The sequence below is a fragment of the Chelonoidis abingdonii genome, chromosome 1 (genome assembly GCF_003597395.2).
Source record: "Chelonoidis abingdonii isolate Lonesome George chromosome 1, CheloAbing_2.0, whole genome shotgun sequence".
Classification (NCBI taxonomy): Eukaryota; Metazoa; Chordata; order Testudines; family Testudinidae; genus Chelonoidis; species Chelonoidis abingdonii.
In genome coordinates, this window is record NC_133769.1 from 316,503,175 (window position 1) to 316,527,091 (window position 23,917).

General features: G+C 41.3%; 1 protein-coding gene across 1 annotated transcript in view; it reads left to right on the plus strand.

The window, feature by feature from the left end:
• FAM124A (family with sequence similarity 124 member A) overlaps positions 1-23,917 on the plus strand; it is a 74,527-nt gene that overhangs the window by 36,382 nt on the left and 14,228 nt on the right. Inside the window, exon 3 of the mRNA XM_032766005.2 lies at positions 18,590-19,326. Within this exon, the coding sequence (XP_032621896.1) occupies positions 18,590-19,326 (737 nt within the window). The remainder of the gene's footprint in view (positions 1-18,589; positions 19,327-23,917) is intronic.

Here is a 23,917-nt window from a genome sequence, read left to right on the forward strand (position 1 = left end):
TTTTGAGTGCAGTTATGTAACAAAAATCTACATTTTACCTTGTGCTTTCACGATAAAAGAGTACTACACTACAGTACTTGTATGAAGTGAATTGAAAAATACTATTTCTTTTATCATTTTTATAGTGCAAATATTTGTAATAATAATATAAAGTGAGCACTGCACATGTTGTATTGTGTATTGTAATAGAAATCGATATATTTGAAAATGTAGAAAAAATCCAAAAATATTTAATACATTTCAGTTGGTATTCTATTGTTTAACAGTGTGACTAATCACAAATAATTTTTTTAATTATTAATTTTTTAAAATTATTCACGAGTTAACTACGCTTAATCAACAGCCCTAGTTGTGAGCCAACACAATGGAAGCCAAATCTGCATACAGAGTAAACGGGGATGGGAAGACAGTGGAGACTATACCGTGGTTGGGGGGCAGGTGTGAACTTTGAAAAATATAAATAGAATGCAAGAGGCATGAACAGCAGGGATGTTCATGAATGATTGGATCCTGGTTTGCCGGAAAACCAGTGAGCTCTGCAAAAGACTGAATCCTTGGGGGAGGGGAAACTCCTTTATTATATAGGAAAGGTAACCATTGATTAGTGTAGACCCAGCTTTGTGTTTTATGATTTTGATCTATGTTTCCATTATCCTTATTCGCTGTCTCTTAAATCTTAGCTCTTGATAATACACTTATCATTGTTTTCACTATAAATGTATCTCAGTGCTGTGGTGTTATATTTGAGATGAGCCTGAGTTGAACCAAACGAGTTGGGGTGTGCACTATTCCTGGGAGACAGCTTGTCTGGGAATTTCTGTGACTGTCCAGTGAGTAAGGGCTAGACATGGAAAGGGATGCTTTCAGAGGGGACTGAGAGTTGTGGCACACCTGTTGTTATCCTGCAGGGCAAAGTAAATGTTGGCAGAGCCCTGAGGAGATTGGTTGGTTGGTTAACAGACTAGTGGTGTCAGGGAGCTGACACCAGTTAAGTATGAGCAAGTTACTTCCTCTCTCTGGAGATAGAGGAATAATGAGCCCTGGGCACCCGGAGAGAGCATCACAAGTTGTATATCTGATCTCTAAATGAGTGGTTCTCAACCTTTTCCATACCCTAATGCCATGTTACAACAAACAAAATGCTGGCAAGGCTCCCCTTCCATCTAACCATAAAGAATGGAAGGCTGACTGTGACCCACTCCCTGTACTTTTTTTTTTTTTTTTTTTTTTTTTTTTGCAGCATCCGCATTGAGGACCCGCACTGTAAATCAAAAGCAAGTAAGCAAATTGCTCTTGTTCCTCACCAACAATCAAAATTTGGCTTGTAAGAAACCTCGATAACCCCCTAACTACAGTAAGGATATTGAATGCCACTCTAATGTTATGGCAAGAAAGATGATAAAAATGTCTTACAGAATAAAATTGTATATTTGTCTCCTGGTTTGCGTTTTCTTATATGAAAGTATCATTGCTGCAGCTTCCAAAATACTGCGAATAAGTAGGTAGAAAGATTGTCATTGAATTAAGGGTTACCGAAAAGGTCTTCCTTGGAAATCCAAGTTCAGCTGAAATTATGCTGAAAATGAGTTTAAAAGCTTGTGACAGCTGTCCAAATGGTTAAAGCCAAGGAATGAAGCAAGGAAGGGTAACCTGGTCCCATGCTAACTGCTTACCCACATGCACTATTTATAATAAAGTGAACAGAGCTGCTTGCTATACTGTGCCAATGACAGAAGATCTCTGAAAATAGAGGTTCTTGAGATAGTTTCCATTAAGTTAGTCCAGTGTTTGACAGTGCCAGATTTCTGAAGATAGTTTCCCAAAGTAGCATTGAAGTTTACATTAAAGAGAGAGAGAATCCTGTGGCACCTTATAGACTAACAGACATTTTGGAGCATGAGCTTTCGTGGGTGAATACCCACTTCGTCAGATACATGCATCTGACGAAGTGGGTATTCACCCACGAAAGTTCAAGCTCCAAAACGTCTGTTAGTCTATAAGGTGCCACAGGATTCTCTGCTGCTTTTACAGATCCAGACTAACACGGCTACCCCTCTGATATTAGAGAGAGAGAGATTTATTTTTCCCATATGTGATGTACATGCATCACACTCTGTGCATCAAGAGAGCAGAAACCACATGTAAATGCATGTTCTTCAAATAGATTAATATTATTTTTTACACTGTGCTTGATTGGGGAAAGTGTTCTGAATTATTGGACTGACCTGAGCACCTATACACAAATAGAAATCAGTATTCTGCATGTCTTACATTAATTTATCTTCAGTAATTTCTTATTTAGAAGAAGATGAGGGGTGTGGGACTCGCTTGAGTTACATGAATAGTATAAATTCTTATTCTGATCTGATGATCTCATTACTAACAGGCTTTTCTGTTGCACTCATCACTGTAGTACCATACTTCGTCTCTTCTGCTGTTTTCTGTGGGTTGACCGATATGGTAATGTATTAATTAGGAATAAACTCAAGTTAAGAACATACCCTTAAATAATTCAGGGTAAAATCGTAGTGAAGGCAAGGCAATTTGTAGTTTCTGCATGAGCTAGCAAGTCTAGTTAAAGGCTGTTGGGAGCCTAGGATTTCATTCAGCCTGCTCATGTGTGAAAACTGCAAACTGCCTTGTTATCACTAGGATTTTACCTCAAGTTTGCTAACTTGAATTAAGAATATACCTTTTTTCCAAATGAACACCAGGTTAGGTGTGTGTCAAATCCTGTTTGCTCCAATAAATTGTGTTCATGTGGGTATGTACAAGCTGTGTAAAATGACACACAGTTAAAACACACAATGTAGCAGAAGTTTAATACCTGATACATTTTTTGTTGGGAGCATAGTTTGCCCTTGCAGGTGAATGGACTTGAATTAGTCTTTTTTTCATCTGTAACTTCTAAGAGCTTTGTAATATATTTGCCCAGTTACCAACGTGTTAAAGGCAAGGATGTTGGACTTTCATGAGTGATTTTTTTTTTTTAAGGTGCTAAACTTCTGCAGCATCAGTTGACTTCAGCAGAATTTCTGAATGTGCAGAACTACTGAAATCAGACCATACACTTCTTTGCAGGTGAGGGGTATATGTAGAAGCTTTGACTTGTCTCTAAAAGCAACAGTACAATTTTTTTATTGTTGTTTAAAAGGATAAATTAGTTAGGTCAGAGAAAGCACTTACGTAACTTACTAGTGTCTCAATTCAATCTTAGTCCCGTAAAAAATAAATAATTTTATTATTTCCACTTGCATTTTTCTTTCCATGTAGAGGGGCAGTCAGTAGGATTTTTAATATCGCTGTTCACCAAGGACAATGTCACCTTGTCATTTGCCTGGTCGTATTAATGGACCGTGGAGAAATCTTTTTTTCCCATCAGGCAAATAAGTGGCATATTTGTTACATATCGATCTCATTTCAATTTACCACACTTATTTTATCCAGAAATGACCATTGATTGGAAGGCACACAGATTCTCTATCACGTGAGCCACTCTGCAGATACATTTTTACATGCACTTCAGGATGGACATTCTGTATCTCTGAATTAAGTTATTTGCCATTCTGCCCTTTCAGGTTATATATTCATCAGATTTCTCATCCTCCATACAGAATTCTTGTTAATTAACTTTGGCTGTCTTGTAATTTAATATATTCCATGCTATCAAAAATAACTATTCTATTAAGAGATTTTTTATTGGTTTTTTTTTTAAGGATTTCTCTTGTATTACACCATTTTGAGGACATCTAGAATTTACTTATAGTTTTAGGGTTTGGGAAAAATACTTGTTTGTAAAACGCTACAGACATACCATTAGCAAGACTAATCCTTGCAGCGGGTTAAGACGGTTACTCACCTTTGTAACTGTTGTTCTTCGAGATGTGTTGCTCATATCCATTCCAATTAGGTGTGTGCACGCTGCGTGCACGATCATCGGAAGACTTTTACCCTAGCAACACTCGGTGGGTCAGCTGAGGCGCTCCCTGGAATGGCGTCCTTATGGCACCGGATATATGCCCCTGCCGACCCAGCACCCCCTCAGTTCCTTCTTGCCGGCTGCTCCAACAGAGGGGAAGGAGTGCGGGTTTGGAATGGATATGAGCAACACATCTCAAAGAACAACCATTACAAAGGTGAGTAACTGTCTTTCTTCTTCGAGTGCTTGCTCCTATCAATTCCAATTAGGTTGCTCCCAAGCCCTACGTAGGCAGTGGGTTGGACTGGGTTGAGTGGAGTGGAGGACTGCTGAACCAAATGCAGCATCGCCCCTGGACTTCTGCACTATCGCGTAGTGGGAAGCAAAGTATGTACCAATGACCAAGTTGCTGCCCTACAGATCTCCTGTATGGGTACACGAGCCAGAGCCTGAGTGCAGTGGGCGGTAAGGTGCATAGTTGGGACACTAGCCAAGTCATAGCACACACGGATGCATGATGTAATCCAGGACGAGATGCGCTGTGTGGAGACCGGGAGGCCCTTCATCCAGTCTGCCACAGCTACAAACAGCTGGGTTGTCGTCCTAAAAGGTCTTGTTCGTTTGATGTAAAAGGCAAGGGCCCTGCAAATGTCTAGGGAATGCAGCTGTTATTCTTGTTGAGAAGCATGCAGCTTCAGGTAGAAGACCGGAAGGAAGATGTCTTGGTTGACATGGAAGGCAGACACCACCTTAGGAAGGCAGGCGGGGTGGAGTCGCAGCTGTACCTTGTCCATATGAAACACTGTATACGGTGGGTCCAATGTGAGGGCTCAAAGTTCCAACACACATCTCACCAAAGTGATGGCAACGAGGAAAGCTGTTTTCCAGGAAAGGTACAGGAGCAAGCAAGTGGCCATCGGCTTGAACAGGGCACCCATGAGTCTGGATGGGACCAGGTTGAGGTCCCACGTAGGGGTTGGATGCTGAATTTGCGAGTACAGACGTTCTAGGTCCCTTAGGAACCTGCTGACCATGGATTGGAGAAAACCGAGCGCCCATCTTCTCCCGGGTGGAAGGCCGAAATCGCTGCTAGGTGTAGTCTGATGGATGAAATCACCAGGCCGTGCCATTTCAAGGACAAGAGATAGTCTAAGATGGTAGGTACTGGCACCTCCAGGGGGGCAGCATTGCTCAGGGCACACCAGCAGGAGAAACACTTCCACTTGGCCAGATACATGGACCTAGTAGAGGGCTTTCTGCTACCCAAGAGTACATGCTGCACCGAACGGGAGCAACGTAGCCATCTTGCTCTGCGACAGAGGGCGCATCATGGAGGGCTTCCCTATAGAGGGAACAGCCCACACCAGTGGTACTGAAGGTTGTGACAGTCTCGGCTCAGTAGGCACAATCAGGTTGTGTGCCGTGGAGAAAGTCTTCAGGGTAGAAGGCAGGCCCGAGCTCGACCGCGGTGTGCACCGGGGAGCTTATGTGCACCGGACTCAATGGCACCTGAGCTGGAGCGTTTGCGGGGTGAACCAGCATGAGATGCTGCTCCGAGGTGATCACAGGCAGTGCCAGCAACTACACAGGTGCAGCAGGTGGCTTGTGTTGCTTCTTCGGTCCCAGAGACAGTGAGCGGTGCCTCGTTGGTAGCAGTGCTGGAGACGTCCAGTGCCGAGAGTCTTTGCCAGTGCCAGGTCACGAAACTGTTGTTTCCAGTGCCGGAAGCATGCTTCAGACCAATGGCGCTGGGTCTCGGTGGGGACCAAGGACATTGGGCTAAGTGCTACTTCCATGAGGAGCTGCTTCAAGTGAAAGTCCCACTCCTTTTTGGTCCTAGACTTGAATGCCTTACAAATGCAGCACTTATCTGATTGATGGGATTCCCCCAGGTACTCAAACAGGAGTCGTGGGGGTCTCCCATAGGCATTGGCTTAAGACAGGCCGAGCACGGTTTGAAACCCGAAGACCTAGGCATGAGCCTGGGTACCGGGAAGGAGAGAAACCGCTTACCTCCAATTACTATGTACTATGTACACTAAAGACAATAACTACTATTAACTACAACTAGAAAGTACTAACTACTACTCTATAATAACTATCTACAGGTATAAACGAACTAAGAGCTAGGGAAGTGGAGATCAGCTAAGCCACGCTCCACAGTTCCAATGACCGTCACGGGTGGTAAGAAGGAACTGAGGAGACACTGGGTCTGCAGGGGCATATATTGAGCACCACTCTGGGGGCGCCTCAGCCGACCCACCGAGTGTTGCTAGGGTAAAAGTCTTCCGATTGTGCACGTGGCGCGCCCACACCTAAATGGAATCTATATGAGCAAGCACTCGAAGAATCCTTGTTCCTCTGGATTTTTGATGAATGAGAAAACTGAAACACATTGAAGTAATAGTGTATAATTGAGATTTAAACAAATTTTTGGAGCCAACTTATCCATTTCTTTCCTTGCCCTTTGCTGTATCTGGGTTATCTGGTCTAATTTATTTGATTTAAAAATTAATGAAAATGCAATAACTGTTCAAAATGCCTTGATTCTAATAGATGATGAAGTAAATGTATTCAGCACCACCACCATTAAAAACAGAGCTTATGTTAAGCAATGTGGGATTTAATTTTATTTAAATATTGTGTGTATTCAATCTGTATTAGCCAGCTTCCCTCATTTTGTCATTCTGTTTCTGAGAACAAGACCTTTTTTTAGAGTCTCAGAACCAGTGCACATTTTAAACATTTTTTTAAAATAAATTATCCATTCTTGAATGGAAACAGGAAAAAAGATTGAAATTAATAGCTGAATTAATGATTATTTTAGAAATATAATTCAATTTTTTAAAAGTGTATTACTAGCTTTTAAAGAATAATGCTTGCAAATTGCAGAGTGTATATTTATATTCATCATCTGTTTCCAGTACAGCAACTAGAGTGTTTTAGGAACTAAGCCATAAAATAACTTTACTTTGTAAACAAGGAGAGCCTTTCTGTTTTGAATTGTCACCCAGGATATTAGCTGAAAGGGAATTAGTATACGTGATAAACACATATGGTTCCCCTGTGAGAGAGGGTATATTAGGCCCACAGGCCCCTGGCTGGAGGCCTCAGGATCCTACCACACCCTGCCCCAGAAAGGAGCAGTAGAGAAGTTCTCCACGCTGCCTAGACTAGCTGCGGGGGAAGCAGCCAATGAGAGAGGCTGCAGAGAGCAGCCATTCAGAGCCCAACAGGCTCACATAAAAGGAGCTGCAGGGGCAGAGGAGTCAGTCAGTTGGTGACTGGAACTGGAGGAATGAGCACTGTCTTTCTGTCTGGAGGAATATGAACAAATCAGTTGCTGGCAGGGACCGGGGGAGCAAGAGAGAGCTTCTGGCTGGCTGCTGGGCCAGAGTAAAAGACTTCAGCCCTGTGGTAAGGGTGAAGCATTTGTGAAGGTGCTGGGGCTGCAGGGAAGTGGCCCAGGCTACTGTAGCAGCATGGTGACTAGTTAAGGAGAGTGCAGCAGTACGTAGCTGCCATTCATAGGGTCTCTGTGCTGGGGCCTGGAGTAGTGGGCAGCTCTGAGTCCCCTCTGCCAGCCACTAGGAAGTGGCTTAAGTCCTGAGGAAGGGAGTTGAGAAGTCCCAGAGAAGGGGCTGATTATTGAACTGTGAAACACCCCCAGAAGGGGATCGGATGGTTTAGTGGCCGAGCTGGAGAGCTGGGACAGAAAGACCCAGAGCAGCTGAAGAGCGTGTCTCCCAGGAGGAAGCCCCCGGGGGTATGTCTCAATTCAAGGGTTAGCATTACTTAAAGACTGAGCCCGGAGTGGGCTACAGAGATACCAATGGCAGGGTACTGGGATAGGTCCAGTTGGACTGTATACCCTGGAAAGGGTCTGTTTTGTTTCACATACAGACTATGTATGAGACTCGGTTGGAGGGCTGAGAATTAGGCCCTCAGTCACAAAGCATGCTTTCTTTTCCCATCAGCTTAGGTGCATATGTGTCTATTTCATGGCACAGTCCTATTAGCTGAGAGGTTTATGTGCCCCAGAATAGTTTTCCATTGCTACTCTTTCTAAGAAGTTCATTGGTTTTTGTACACAAACTATTGATTACCTATGCAGGCACTACCGCAAACATATTTTATGCCATGGGACCATGTCTTTGCCAATTTGATGACATTATGCAGTGTATAGAGTTAGCTCTTGGGCCAAATTGAGCAATAGTGTAAATGTGCACAGCTCCAAACTATTTTTTAAAAGGCAATGTACTTTCTATCTTTTTTTATTATACTTTTGAAAAACTCTGTTTCACTTGTGAACTAGATTTTAGTAAAGTACACACACATATAATAAATCAAACAACTGAAGAAAAGAGTGAAAGGACTCTGATTAACTCTTTGGATGCATTTTGAAAGCTCATATAAATTGTACAGTTTTGAATTTATTGAGAGATTATTAATGGATTTTTTTTTTTTTGCTGAATTAGTATGCCTTGCAAACTTGGAATGGAGAACTGAAATATAACAAAGATCAGTATCCTGGGTTTCTGCCAAGTATAGCAATTCATATTTTTATTTGGAAAAATTTTATGACTGGAAGGGACTTAAATTTTTGAAAACTTTAAATCTTCTAAAGTGGAAATCTGGAGTTGGTCAGAATCCAGACTTCATTGTCTTTCAGCTTTTTTTATTCCCCACTAAAAATGCAACTCTAGTCAATTCTAAACTAAATATGTTACCTAATAATCAAAACAAATATACTAATTATACACTACTACTTAATTAACAGACTTCTCTACATTTTTGCAAAACCCTTAACTTTAAAAACAAGACAAGCTGCTGTTTTAAGGCCTAATTGTTCTACTGTCACTCATGTTGATGTGGAATTACTCATAGACGTAGTCTCATTGAACACACTGTTCACCAGTGTGAAAAAGGTTGCAGAAACAGGATCTGTTTGAGTACTCCATCTCTGTTTTCATTTGTGTGACTTCAGTGCTTATGAAAGATGCTGAATTGACAGCTCCCCTATTTCTCCACAGAGCAGGTATAGTATGAGGGGGTGGCGGGGCAAGTTTCTCAAGCTTCTCCAGTTTACCCCAGCTGTCACACTGAGCTCTCACATGGGAACTGCCCACAAGTAATGAGGTCATTTTAGTATCCAGATGGAGAGAGAGAGAGCCAATTCTTGGCTTTTGTGGGCAGACTGCTAACAAAGTCACCAATTAAAGCAGGTTGTGATAGTGGCAATTACTTGTCTTCTAAACAACTATTTTGCCAATCAACCCGTCTTGATCCATGTCCAAGGGTGGCCTCTGCCATTCCAGCCAGTTGTCATCTACTTGGGAGTAAAACTCCACCATAGCCTGTCAAATGGCCTCACCTGGAACACCTGAAAATGAAGATCTTTCCATATCACCTTGATATAAAAGCTATTGGGAACCTCCTGGGGAGCAGATCCTGTGGTCTTTCATACTTCTGTATTGGCAGTGGTGTTTGCTCCAGCTGAATACTGTTTTGCAGTCTGGGGCTGCAGCTGCCACATTCAGCTTGTCGACACAGAGCTGAGTTTGGCCACTCGTGTCATTAGTGGCTGTTGGAGCTACACACAAACCTGCGGTCTGTATGTGCTAGCACACATAGTTCTGCCAGACTGGCCATGAGATATTGTTCCTGTTAAGCCTGCTTGAAGAGCTGCGACAGGTGAAACTAGCCTATTACATCTCCAGTTGGCTAGTGCCCCAATCTGAGATATATTCAGAGGATGACTCCCATTCCTGTGGGGTCTGGGATATGACACCATGGATGAGCTCTCAGCGCCCCTTTGTTACAGCAGCTCATGCACTCTTGGACAAAAGAGCTGTTGATCCTTTACCATGCACGGATGATCAGTATCACCAGGTAGCCAAAAATTGCACCCTTAGACTCTTTCCTACTGATGCTTCTAACACACTACGTAAATTCAGGAGTCCATTGCTGCACTTGCCTCCACTTGATTGTAGATCCTGGGCTAGACTCAACAGGTTACTTGCTGGCTGAACCAGAGTTACCAGAAGCATGCAGTAGCTTGAGCTGGTTTCCTCCTCATTCTGTGACTGTGGAGAAGCATAGCAGACAGTAAATCATGTGGTGGAAGACTGTGCAACCCAACAGCTGGAGGACAGTCTAAAACAGGGGTCAGCAACGTCTGGCACCTGGCTCACCAAAGTAAGCACCCTGGCGGGCCAGGCCAGTTTGTTTACCTGCCACATCGGCAGGTTCGGCCAGTCGCAGCTCCCATTGGCTGTGGTTCGCTGTCCCAGGCCAATGGGGGCGGTGGGAAGAGGCGCGGGCGAGGGATGTGCTGGCAGCGGCTTCCCACCTCCCCCATTGGCCTGGGATGGCGAACCGCAGCCAGTGGGAGCCGCGGTCTGGCAAACCTGCCAATGCAGCAGGTAAACAAACTGGCCTGGCCCACCAGGGTGCTTACCCTGGCGAGCCGCGTGCCAGAGGTTGCCGACCCCTAGTCTAAAACATCTAGCCTGTCTTGATACAGAGGCCACGCTGTGGTTATGGAACCTGGACATCAAGTTCTAACATCTGTTAGGAAAGAGAGATTCTGTGTGTTTTGATTTCTCAGTTTTGTGAAATGAGCACCTATACAATGGGAATTGGACAGAGACTCCTACTATCCTCACATTTTAGCAAACTTCAGTCATTATTGACTTTGGGGGGATTCAAACCAGCAGCCTAGGGGTGAAAGGTTCGAAATCCCATTACTAATCCCCTGTGCTAACTGTCACAATTCCAGTTTACATAGTTTCCATTAACTTTTGCACCAGACTGATTTGCCAGCTTTAATTGTAAATATGTAACACCTGCAGAAACTCAGAATCCCATCAACCTCCCATTGATGGGGGTTCTTTGTGAAACTGAAGACACTATATGGGAGTTCTATAATTTTGCAGTTCACTGTTGGTGTGTCTAGCGTAGACAGAAATGAGCTGTGGAGGGAGGAATGGGGATGTATAGGAAGTTGGAAAATTGGTGTCACCAGTCAGAATGAAACGTCCCAAATTTGGGTTTATGTCGTGCCAAAGGGTATGCGCACACATCTGCAACATGCTACTGCACCTCCTTCCAATTCTGAGCAACAGGTGAGCAGAAGATGAGTACCACAAGTTTGTCAAAACACCTTGAGAACCATTACCCTGAAGTTCAGCCCAAAATCAATATGTAGCATAGGCATAATGGTGTGTGGGGAAGCAAACAGTGTTACCTCAGAGCTAGTGTTGCTATTGTGAATTTTGAAATAATTGTTATTTTTCTTAAAGCCCCAGCAGCTGGAACTTTGTGAGTATCCTCTGGTTTATTTTTTTTAAACTAAGTTTCTAGTCCTCATTCTTGCGCCTCCTTTGCACTCTAAAGGATCAAAAACAAGGGGACAAAAAAGAACCCATATTTATGTATTTATTTAAATTTCATTTTTATGCCAATCTTGTAATTTTAGGGACTTTATTCATTTGTTCTTTTTTAACACTCATGGTTGGCAGTACAGAGTGCAGCAGCCAGCATATTGTTGTGGAGGATAACAAAGGAGGTGTGGCTGTCTGGGCAGGGAGAGCAGCAGGCTTGAGGATGGTGATTTGTTGCACTAGGGATTGAGCGAGCTCATTGTCTCAGGAGAAAGAACTGAAGGAGGAGGTCACAGTGCAGACAAAGAATCTTAGACTCTGCATGAGGAGAGGGACCTGGAAGCTTTCCACAAGGAGGTGTGTACTGGGGGCTACAAAATATTTTGACTGTTCACTTTCTGCCAGAGTGCAAGAGCACAAGCCCCCACTCCTTATTTTTATTCTTATTACAGTAGGCCCCAGAGGCCCCTGTGAGGGTCAGAACTTCATTGTGCTATCCAGACACCAAGTAAAATGTAGTTCTTTCCCCATGGAATTAACTTAGATTGTAAAGAGAAGATATAATGCAAGGGTGTAAGAGTGAGTGGAGGGTAAAAGATGAGGATAAGAACAGCCGTACTGGGTTAGACCAATGGTCCCTCTAGCCCAGTATCCTGTCTTCTGACAGTGGCCAATGCCAGGTGCCCCAAAGGGAATGAACAGAACAAGTTATCATCAAGTGATCCATTCCCTGTCACCCATTCCCAGCTTCTGGCAGAGGCTAGGGACACTATCCCAGCCCATCCTGGCTAATAGCCATTGATGGACCTATGTTCCATTAATGAATGTATGTAGTTCTTTTTTGAACCCTGGATAATAATAGGAGACCTATGCACACAATTTGAAGGTTGAGTTTGGGTTTGTTTGTTTTTTCTTTTCTTTAAGATATAATGATCTGGACAATCCCTGCTGACTCTCTGCCTTGTAATTGAGTTAGCAATTTAGCAAAGGAATGACAGAAGTGGAACTGAAGGGATTTGAAGGAAGGTGGGGTAGCCCTTAGCTCAGGAAGGGTGTTCCTCACAGAATGCATGGCATGAAAGAAAGTGTGATGTTTGCTGGTGAAGCAGTCGATTGGGCAGTCAAGGCTGGCATTGTTGGCAAAGAGGAAGGGAGAGAGCATGACCAGATGAGATATAAAAATAGATATGTAGGGAGCCGTTACATTGTGAATGGTCTTAAAGGTAAGGCCGTAAAGCTTGTATTTGACATGATGGAGAAGGGGCAGGGACTTTGAAGAGGGGGTGATGTGGTTAGGATGACAAGCCAAGATGATGATCTTGGCAGTAGCCTATTGAAGGGATTTGAGTGGGCTGAGGATAGTGCCAGAAAAACCAGAGCAGGATGTTGCAGTCAAAGCAGAAATGATAAAGGCCTGTGTGAAGGAGTTCACTTACCACAGGTGCCCTTGGTGGCTGAACTTAGGTGTGGCAGGCTCACTTCTTTCCTGGTATGCCTGCTAACAGGCATTCCTACAGTGGTCTGCCCCTTTCTTGTGACTCAGCCTTTTGGCCAGGTCAGGTCACATATTTATATATACCCCTTTCAGGGTATATAAAGTCAGACACAGGATAGCGTGTTGAGGAACAGATTACTGCTCACTGCTCACACTTCATTTGTCAGAAGCCACTAATCTGGAGAGGGAGAAGGAGGAGCTGGTGAATCTATTGCTGTGATCCCCTCCTGCTTGCTTTATAAGTAGTGTGTGATTTATCAAAGGACAATGTTGTGCCACTCCCAGAGATGACCATTGACCACTTCTCTCACAGTGATCTATGACATGATGCAATTTGTTGATAAAATAACTTTTCTACCTGTGCCTCACTGTGCATCTTTTAAGAAACACTCCAACGAAGTGTCAATATTGTAATTAGGGTTGAGCAAAACTTGGAATTTTCATCCCAGGGGAAATTTCAACATGTCAGGATTTGTTTGTGTTCCAAAATGGGATGAAAAGACAAAATTTCCTGTGGAACGGAAATTCTAAAATGTTTTGTTTTGGAAATATTTTTGATCCAAGTGAAACATGTCAACATTCCCAAAGCGCAGTTTCAAGTCATTTCAATATTAAACTGCATTTCCTTATGGTGGCACATTGCCTTATGGGATTTGTAATTCTGGAGCATGATGCGCCCATTCCCCTGCTATATACCAGGCTCCCCAGGTTGGCCTGCACCTCCCATAATGCACCTAGAATCATCTGACTCGCATGACTGAATGAACACTTCACCTTATGGGACTCATACTTCTCAAGGGAGCCCAGCCCATAGGAGAGAATGGGGCCCAGAACTAAACTAATAGGAAAATGCAATTCAATGTTTTATTGACCCGTGTCTCAATGAAAAAAATGGGGACCGTTTAAACAACACAATATTCATATTCATATTGAACTGACCCCAAATGAAATATTTCATTTCAATTTTCCTGATGGAAAAATCAAGAATTTTCAGCAAAATCAAAAATTTTCTATAGAAAGTTTTGATTTTTGTGGAAACTGTATTTTCTGTCAGAAAATCATTCCAGCTAAAAATTCCTCACCAGATATACTTGTAATATCTGATGAAATACTATAGGGAAGATTGGACTGCTGCCTTACCATTATGAGACCTCCAGTTTCTCTGCCTAGGAAATAAATAAACATCTATAGTTTAAACAAAGCAAACAGCAACAGAATATCAAGCTGTACATGTGGAAAAAGAAAAATTCTGGATCCAGTTCTGCAGTATGCTGAGCACCCTGAACTCCCATTGAAGCTAATGGGCACTGAGGGCGCTCAGCCTCTGTTGGATCAGGCTCTCGGTTTGCTAACTTATCTCAGTTCAAAGTCTTCCAGCTGATGGTAGCAACCCAAGTTAACAGATAAGTTAAAACATATATAAATATTATTTAAATCTTGATAATATTTCCCTTTTAGCAATTTTAATGTTTCTGCCACCCCAAAAGGAAACAATTCCTGTCTGCCATGGGGAAAAAATAGCAGAGTTGTGAGAACTGTACGGTTTAAGTTCAAATAAATGTTTCAGCATTTTGTTGCTGGTAGGTTTAATCAGTTGCACAGAGAGCCTAATATATATGCAGAACTTTAATTTGCTTCTATGACAATTTGCCAGAGGGCAAATTGAATTGCCCTAACTTGAGAAGTGGTGGCATTTTCCCTGCCCCTTTCTTGATAAGTTCAAGCTGAAGTAGAAAGCCTTGCTAATAGCACAGAAGTAGTTCACACCATGTAATCAGCTTAGGAGAGGTTTCATCAAACTCCTATTCTCATTCCTGTGTACATTTTTCTTACCTTAATAAAAAGACTGTCTTTTGCAGGTATAAAGGTAGGACCAATACTGCAGTAGAAGTGTCCCTGCTAATATAAAGTTGGTACGGAAGTTCTTTCAGCTTTTATTAGTTACACTCATTTCCCCCTTTGGCTTAGTTCATGGTTTCTTCTAGCTCAACAAAAGATGATTTTCTCTGGTGTACACATAGCTTTAGCTCCTAATGATGGCTTTCTGCTTTACACTGGTGGTCCTCTGAGGCTGTTTGTTTTAGCATCTTATGCTGACGGGTACATTTGGTGATAGCTTTGGAATACTAATGCTAACGCTGGTTCTCACAAAGCTTGGCTTTTGAAAAATGCTTTAGACCATTCAGTACCCCTCTACCACGCTGAGCGACAAGAGGGCAGAAAGGCCATGCTCAGTAATTTTTTTTATGCAAAGTAGCCCACAGGAATGGCAGCTCTTTGCTTCACATCCTTCTGCCCAGGCTTCTTACAAAGCTGTAGCCATCTATTTGCATAAATATCAGGCCTGTCCCTTGTTGCAGTCTTTTTGTTACATACACGCTATCAAAGGAAATGGAGGGAGAACAGATTTGAACATCTTGCATTCCGCTCTTAGAAGAAAGTGTGATTGTATAACTAATCCACATTATTTTCTTTTTGGCTTTATTAGATTTCCTTCCCCCTCTGTCCCCATTCCCATTTTTTGTTTCGGAGTCACTGTTCCCCAACCTGTGGAGGGACATCAGCAACAGATACCTTGGAGCGATAGCACTAGCAGTGTTCTCTGCAGGAGAACCCTTCCACATTATTATGACCAGTGATTGATTTGCTTCAGGTTATTGTTCTCTTCCATTAACCACTTAGCACAGTCACTCCTCATTACCCATTTCATGACAGACATACGAGAACTTTGCTACCACTATATTTCTGATCATCAGCTTAACTTGCCCAAATCTCCTATAGATTAATGCATGATTGGTATATGCTGTACATACCAGTTACTAGTCTGCAGGGAAGGAGTTCACATAGTCTCCAGTAGAAGAGGAGACAGTCCATAAACTAATCTTGCTATTAAAATGTTATACACACAGTTAAAAGCTTAGGAACTATTGGTCAGCCTACCATATGTAGGCGTTATGCCTCCACATCAGTCTCATTCATATAGGTAATATCAGAGTAACAAATAAAGAGAACCATTTCAACCAGGGCTGTTGATTAATCACAATTAACTCATACAATTAACTAAACAAAAAATCGAAAAATTAAAAAAATTAATCATGATTAATCGCAGTTTTAATTGCACTGTTAAACAATAGAATACCAATTGAAATTTATTAAATATTTTTGGATGTTTTTCTACATTTTCAAATATATCGATTTCAATTACAATACAGAATATAAAGTGGACAGTACTCACTTTATATAATTTTTATTTCAAATATTTGCACTGTAAAATTATAAAAAAAATAGTATTTTTCAATTCACCTCATACAAGTAGTGTAGTGTGATCTCCTTATCATGAAAGTGCAACTTACAAATATAGATTATTTTTGTTACATAACTGCACTCAAAAACATAACAATGTAAAACTTTAGAGCCTACATGTTCACTCAGTCCTACTTCTTGTTCAGCCAGTCACTAAAACAAACAAGTTTGTTTACATTTGCGGGAGATAACGCTGCCCGCTTATTTACAATGTCACCTGAAAGTGTGAAGAGGAGTTCGTATGGTGCCGTTGTAGCCGGCATCACAGTATAGTTACATGCCAGATAAGCTAAAGATTCATATGCCTCTTCATGCTTCAGCCACCATTCCAGAGGACGTGTCCATGCTGATGACGACTGTTAAAAAATAAATGTGTTAATTAAATTTGTGACTGAACTCCTTGGGGGAGAATTGTATGTCTCATGCTCTGTGTTTTACCGGCATTCTGCCATGTATTTCATGTTATACCAGTCTAGGATGATGACCCAGCACATGCTGTTCATTGTAAGAATACTTTAACTGCAAATTGTGACAAAATGCAAAAAAGGTACCAGTGTGAAATTTCTAAAGATAGCTATAGCACTCAACTTAAGAAGCTGAAGTGCCTTCCAAAATCGGAGAGGGATGAGGTATGGAGCATGTTTTCAGAAGTCTTACAGGAGCAACACTCTGATGCAGAAACTACAGAACCCAAACCATCTTCTGCTGGTGGCATCTAACTCAGATAATGAAAATGAACATGTATCAGTCCGCACTGCTTTGGATCATTATTGAGCTGAACTCATCATCAACATGGAGGTACATCCTCTGGAAAGGTGGTTGAATTATGAAGGGACATATGAATCTTTAGCGCATCTGGCATGTAAATATCTTGCGACGCTGGCTACAACAGTGCCATGCGAACGCCTGTTCTCACTTTCAGGTGACATTGTAAACAAGAAGCGGGCAGCATTATCTTTTAAAAATGTTTTCTGAGCAATTAGCTGAACAAGAAGTAGGACTGATTGGACTTGTAGGCTCTAAAGTTTTACATATTATGTTTTTGAATGCAGTTTTTTGTACATAATTCTAGTTGTAAGTTCGACTTTCATGAGAAAGAGATTGCACTACAGTACTTGTATTAGGTGAATTGAAAAATTCCATTTCTTTTGTTTTCTACAGTGCAAATATTTGTAATAAAAAAATGTAAAATGAGCATTGTACACTTTGTATTCTGTGTTGCAATTGAAATCAATATATTTGAAAATGTAGAAAATATCCAAAAATATTTAAATAAATGGTATTCTATTGTTTAACAGTGCGATTAATAACACGATTAATTGTGTTCCATTTTTTTAATCATATTCGAGGGGTAGCCGTGTTAGTCTGGATCTGTAAAAGCAGCAAAGAGTCCTATGGCACCTTATAGACTAACAGACATATTGGAGCATGAGCTTCATCATCATGCATCCAGCATCATGCATCGGACGAAGTGGGTATTCACCCACAAAAGCTCATGCTCCAATATGTCTGTTAGTCTATAAGGTGCCACAGGACTCTTTGCTGCTTTTTTAATCATGATTGTGATTAATTTTTTTTAATCACTTGACAGCCCTAATTTCAACTAAATAGCTAAATTAGCCAAGTGATTTATTGAGCTGTCTGGGGTCTCTGCTTACATACACCTCTCTTCACACACAACTTCAACAGAATGAAATTGGCAATGTCTTCACTGACCTCCAAACCAGCTGTCACTTGGTATTAGCCCAACCTGCTTCTATGTAGTCAGGGAGATTTCAGGGACTACTTCATAGCGATTCCCTCATGCGTTTGAGTGGTAAGAAGTAATTTTTGCCTGAATGACATTCAGCTTTTGAATACATGATGTTTATACTACTTCCTATTACTAAGCAGATACATCTTCAATAAGTATATAAAATCTTCTGATACTTGCCGTCAGGCCCCTTGAATACTCTAACTTGGTGGGAAATGCTGATTGCAAGATGATAGAATTCCATTGTGTAAATTCCATGCACAAAGCCAGGTGGCAGAAATTAAAACAAAAACATGGAATGAACAAGCCAGATATCAATTTTGATCCTGACCATTTTGTTTGTTGGTTGTATCACTTTCTCCCAATTCTTTGTTTTTTGTCCTTCGGACTGTAAACTCTTTGGGGCAGGGACTGTCTCTTTCTACACAAGAATGTGCAGTGCCTAGCCCATTTTGAGTAGTATAAATACTAGGGTTTTTTTCTGTTAGGTTCTTTTGTTTATGGCTGTATTTACCTCTAGATATTACTGACGATTGTAGGCGAGCTTGATATAGAAAAATCACTGTAACTGTAACCGACTGTCTTCGAGGGACAAGTGGTGTTCAGCCACCCGAGATTGGGCAATGACTGAATAATGTATTTCTCCTTCAAAACCTACATAAATCATGACACAATACAAGAAATTGCTAAATAATTTTTAAAACCTAATACAGATTTTGTTTTTATACTATTAGGTGAACTTTCTGTGAAAGACAATCAAGACCCTTTCCTTGTTAGTATACATATCATCGCAGACCCTGGTGAATGCAAAGTTCTCCAGCAAGCCATTGATAAACTGTTAGCATGGATCCATCCAGACCTCCAGTTGTTCCGAGTCTCAGAAAGACGGGTCTCAAGGAAGCACAGGAAGTCTGGTAAGGCTGCTGCTTCTCAGCCAGCCCTTGCAGTCATTCTGTTTCTGCAGGAGGAATATGGAGAAGAACCAATCTTACAGCTCCATGAAACCTTTCAGAGACCACCTTGGCATTACCACCATACAGAACGAGTGCATGGCAAGTTCCTCCCTTACATGCCATGCAGTCAGGACTTCTTCACTTTGGCCCATGGGGCCCCTTTGTGGGCCATCCGACCAGTGCATTATGGGAGAGAAATTATCCGCTTTGCCATATACTGCAGGAATGAAAACTTTATTGACATTATGAAACTGTACCAGTTAATCCTGAAAAGACCGGTGTGTCAGAAAAAGGCGGACTTTTGTGTCTTTCCTGTCTATTCTAACATGGATATAGACATTCAGTTCTCTTTAAAAAGACTCCCTAAGGGCCAGATTCCAACCCCTACAGAGTCAGCGGTGCTGGAATTCCGAGTAGATGTTGGACAGCTTATTCCTCTCTTGCCCAATCCTTGTAGCCCAATCAGTGAAGGCAGGTGGCAAACAGAAGACCATGATGGGAATAAGATCCTTTTGCAGGTATTCTCTAACATCTCTAATTTTGTATGTGATAAAACAGAAACATATTTGTTAATTTGTACAAGAATGCTAATTTGTCCCTGAACAGCAAATAAAGGGCCGGGCTTCCATAACAATATCCTGGTAGGCAGACCCAAGAAAATACTGCTAAAAAGAGAGTTTATAAAATCTTTACGGATGTAAAAATATATAAATCAATACAGCTGTAGGTGACACCATGATGTTCATATATCTCTTAGCCCCATGTTAAGCAAAGAAGAGACTGAGATAAGCCAAGCGTGGAAAAGGGAAAGATTGTGAAATGATAGCTAAAGGTGCACGTTTTTGTAGTTTTTATAAGAAACATGAATACCCAGACCACACATCTTTATAAAATAGCTATTAGTGACTAGCTCTTTATTAGAGGTAAAGAGAATTTTTGATGATACAAATTATTTTCTTACATATGTATTTAAACACTGGGTGACCAACTGCGCCTCAATAGATGGCCCAGGAATCTTGTTGTTCTGCAAAATAGCTATCAGACCCAGAAAAAAGGAGAAAGAAGCAGAGAAGCAACCTGAGCTGTTTAGGAGACTTGCTCCGTGCAATCTGCTTTCTCAATCTTATCTCAAGCTGCATGTACTCATAGACAGATTGTGTGGAGAGTTTGGTCAATTGGAGGGCAAAGGTCATGAAAGGCACAGTACCCATACTATATCTAAGGCTGCTTATAGTCACTTCAGCATATGCAAGTGAGTTAAATAGAATAACGGGCTTTCCAAAACTGCACTCTTCATCAAGATACAGTAACTCCTAGCTTAAAGTCGTCCCGGTTACCATTGTTTCGTTGCTGATCAGTTACGGAACATACTCGTTTAAAGTTGTGCAATGCTCCCTTCTAACTTCATTTGGCAGCTGCCTGCTTTGTCCATTGCTTGCAGGAAGAGCAGCCCGTTGGAGCTAGCTGGTGGGGGCTTGAACCAGGGTGGAATGGCAGCTCCCTTATGAGCTCCCCATTCCCCTAAGTTCCCTGTGCGGCAGCTGCCCAGTAGGCTAGCAATCAGCAGTTCAGCTGTCCCTCCCCGCACTGCCATCAGGGCTGGCTTTATGATTTATATTTCTGCTCAGTAAAAATAGTCCTCACCCATTATTAATTTCACTTTATTTTTAAAAATCCATGGGACAGATCATACCTAAATTCACATGCTATTAATGCTAAGTATGTGTGTCAAGGAAAATTAGACCCTTACATTTAGAAGAATGTAATCATTCCGATTTTAAAGGGGAGAGATTTACAGTGAATTTTCTTTGTGAAAGGTGCCCTTGCTATTGAAGTTCTCTATCTACAGAACAGGCACCATAGGTTTGATCCTTTTGCTTCGTGGAGCTCAGGATGCTGACAGTTGTGGGAAGTTCTGCTTGAACTTGCTGAGCACCCATATCTCCTATCCCTTGCACACTTCTGCAGAGTTGAGTGTGCGTAGACCATCTCTGCAGTGTAGTGGCTGTGTGCCCGTAACTCTTCTCACTGGCAAGATCACCACACCATGTGTCTCACTATTGCAGATCCCACCTATGCTCTACCCCTTGCTCCACTGGCAGCAACGGCACTGCCCCACATAGGTGCCTCAAGTCTGACAGCAGCTGAGAAGGCAATTCGCTTTTCCTGACCATCCAGTCCTTGGCCTTTCTGCTGAGACTGACACTCATTTTAGTTGTTGGGCTGTTTTTTGTGATGTGGACTGGTTAGGCACTAGGTTGGGATAACCAGTTCATTTCAGAATGGCCACGAACCACCTTGATGTGGGAACCACTTGTGATTACCTTCACTTACTGCTTTTCTTCTATGGATTAAAGGGTCCATATCTCATTAGTAATCTCTTGAACAGTGAAATTCTCTCTGATTCCAGTTTTTAACAGTGAATCTTCCAACTACAATAATTTACAGCACAATGACACTGAATGAAAAAAATTGTAATGTCTTTGCTTACGGTACTGTACAAGGGTTTAAACATTCCATGGCTATTGCCACAGTATCCATATTAATTTTCACCTTCTATCAGAATGACATTCTAATATTTTTCAGCTTGCATATAGGTTTGTGTTATTAATAACAAGAATATTTTTGATTGCTACATACTCAATGATTATCTCCACATGCCAAAAGTATCACTTATACACACCAATAATAAATCTATACTTCAGAGTAATAAGAAAGTATTTAATGTGACTGGGATTTTAATATACTTCAGCAATGTGACCTATGTGTATCTTGTAGTGTACTTGCAGGGGTTGGGACCCCTGCCAACCAGTAAGTTTGATCCGTCCTCTTAACCCATTCTGCAAATGCAGTTATCGGGGAGCTTAGATTAAGTAAGAGCAAGAAAAAAAAGTATTAATGGATGAGTCTGGCATCTGATCTCTTTTGTTTGCAAGATAACATCCTCCAAAAATGTTTTGTTGTGGCATGTTTGCTTTGTCTGCTTCCTCAAGTTAACTCAAACAGCCTGATCTTATTCCAACTGAAGTCAAGGGTAGATATGCTGTCAGATTTAGTGTGAGCAAGATTGTCTGTGATCAGTACTGGTTCCGTCATTATTTTCATATGTTGAATTTTTACAATATATGTAGTAATTCAGTAAATAACTGTCAAGTGTAACTCCCAAAAGTCAATCTGTGAGTGCAGAGGTATTCCATCTATGTAAATGAAGGCATTCTGTATGGCCTTGATAAATAAAGACAAGAAGAATTAAGGTTACTGAGCTAAATAAATATCAAATAAGTTGTACTATATAAAAAGGGATCAAAAGCTTGTATATGACAATTTGTTAATCCAGTAAAAGGTTTGCCTTTATCTATCTTGCCTGTGTTCTTCAAAACCAGTAGAGCTACAAACACTTTGAGATAAATAGCAGAGTGCATTTCTATTTTCAAAGTCTGAGCAATTGCAGTTAAAAGAACAAAAGGGAAGAGAGGGAAACTAACTAGAAATCAAAGGAAGTGTAAAGGAAATAGAAAGTCAAGGACAGCCGCCAAAAAAAGTGGGGAAGTGCGACTTCTGCAGAACAAAACTAAAAGATGGTGATTAAAGAAAAGTATGAGATACCTTAAATTAATGGTGCAAGTGGATAGAACAAATCTTATGAACAGTAAAAGGAAAGGAAGGCAAGGAGGGATTTTGACTGGACAGAAGGCCAAAAAGAACAGCCTTTACAAAAATTTCCTTTATTTTCTTAGTGTGCTAAAAATTAGAGAAACAAGGTAGGTGAAGTCATATCTGTTATTGGACCAACTTCTGCTGGTTAAAAAGACAAGCTTTCAAGCTATGCAGGGCTCTTCTTCAGGTCTAAGAAAGGTACTCAGAGCATCACAGCTAAGTGCAAAGTGGAACAGATTGTTTAGCATAAATAGTTAACACACGTTTCAAGGGACCATTCAGGGTGAAGTGTCCTCTTAACACTCCTGCACTCATAAGACAAAAAAGAGGATTAGTGGCTTATAGATTGTTGTACAAGCCATAAATCTAGTGTCTTTAGATTTTTAGTATCTAGTAAAGTTATGAATTTAAGCTTCTAGCCTCATCTTTTGTGTAGGGTTTTTTTTGAGGAGAAGGACTGAGAGGTCACATATGGAGCGATCATTTTGTGAAAAGTGTTTCCCCAGAGGTGATGTGGTATTTTTAACTTTTATTGTTTTTCTGTGTGTTCATTCGAGAGCGTAGTGATTGTCTGGTTTCACCCACATCATTTTAGTGCACTGGATGAGGTACACCACATCTTGTGATAGGCATGTGCTGGATATGTTGCTGAAAACAACAGACCGTTTGTATAACAGTGGACTCAATAAGACATGTCTAATTACAGATATAAGAAACTAATTTTTGCCTCCTGTTTCAAAAAAATTTGTCCTCTCAGTGTTTCTCCTGCAAGATGTGCTCTGCTTTAGATATTTGTGGGTTCTCTAGTATCAGTGATGGTTTTAATAGAAACACACAATCCTAAACAGAGGTCTTGGAAGCTAAGTAAAATAGGAAGTGATCTTTCAGCCATTCTGTCCTTTACCATGAGTGAGAGACAGCCTCTTATATCTTTTTATTTAAAAAAATTACCTTAAATAGAATACCAATATATCAAATGCCATTTTAAACATAACGTAACAGTCAAAAAAAGCCAGTGTACATATATAATGTTACAAGATTCCTATTGTGATGACTGGGACTACAAATTTACTGTAATTGTGAGCTCTGCTGTAAAAAGTGAGTGAAAGGCCTGGTCTACACTATGCCGTTAAATCAATTTAAACAGCGTTAAATCGATTTAACATTGCACCCGTCCACACTACACTGCTCTTTAAATAGATTTAAAGGGCTCTTTTAAATCGATTTCTGTACTCCTACAAAACGAGAGGAGTAACCCTAAAATCGATATTACTAATTCGGAATAGTGTTAGTGTGGATGGAAATCGACATTATTGGCCTCCGGGAGGTATCCCACAGTGCACCACTGACCGCTCTGGACAGCAATCAGAACTCAGAGGCACTGGCCAGGTAAACAGGAAAAGCCCCGCGAACTTTTGAATTCAATTTCCTGTTTGGCCAGCGTGGAGCTCT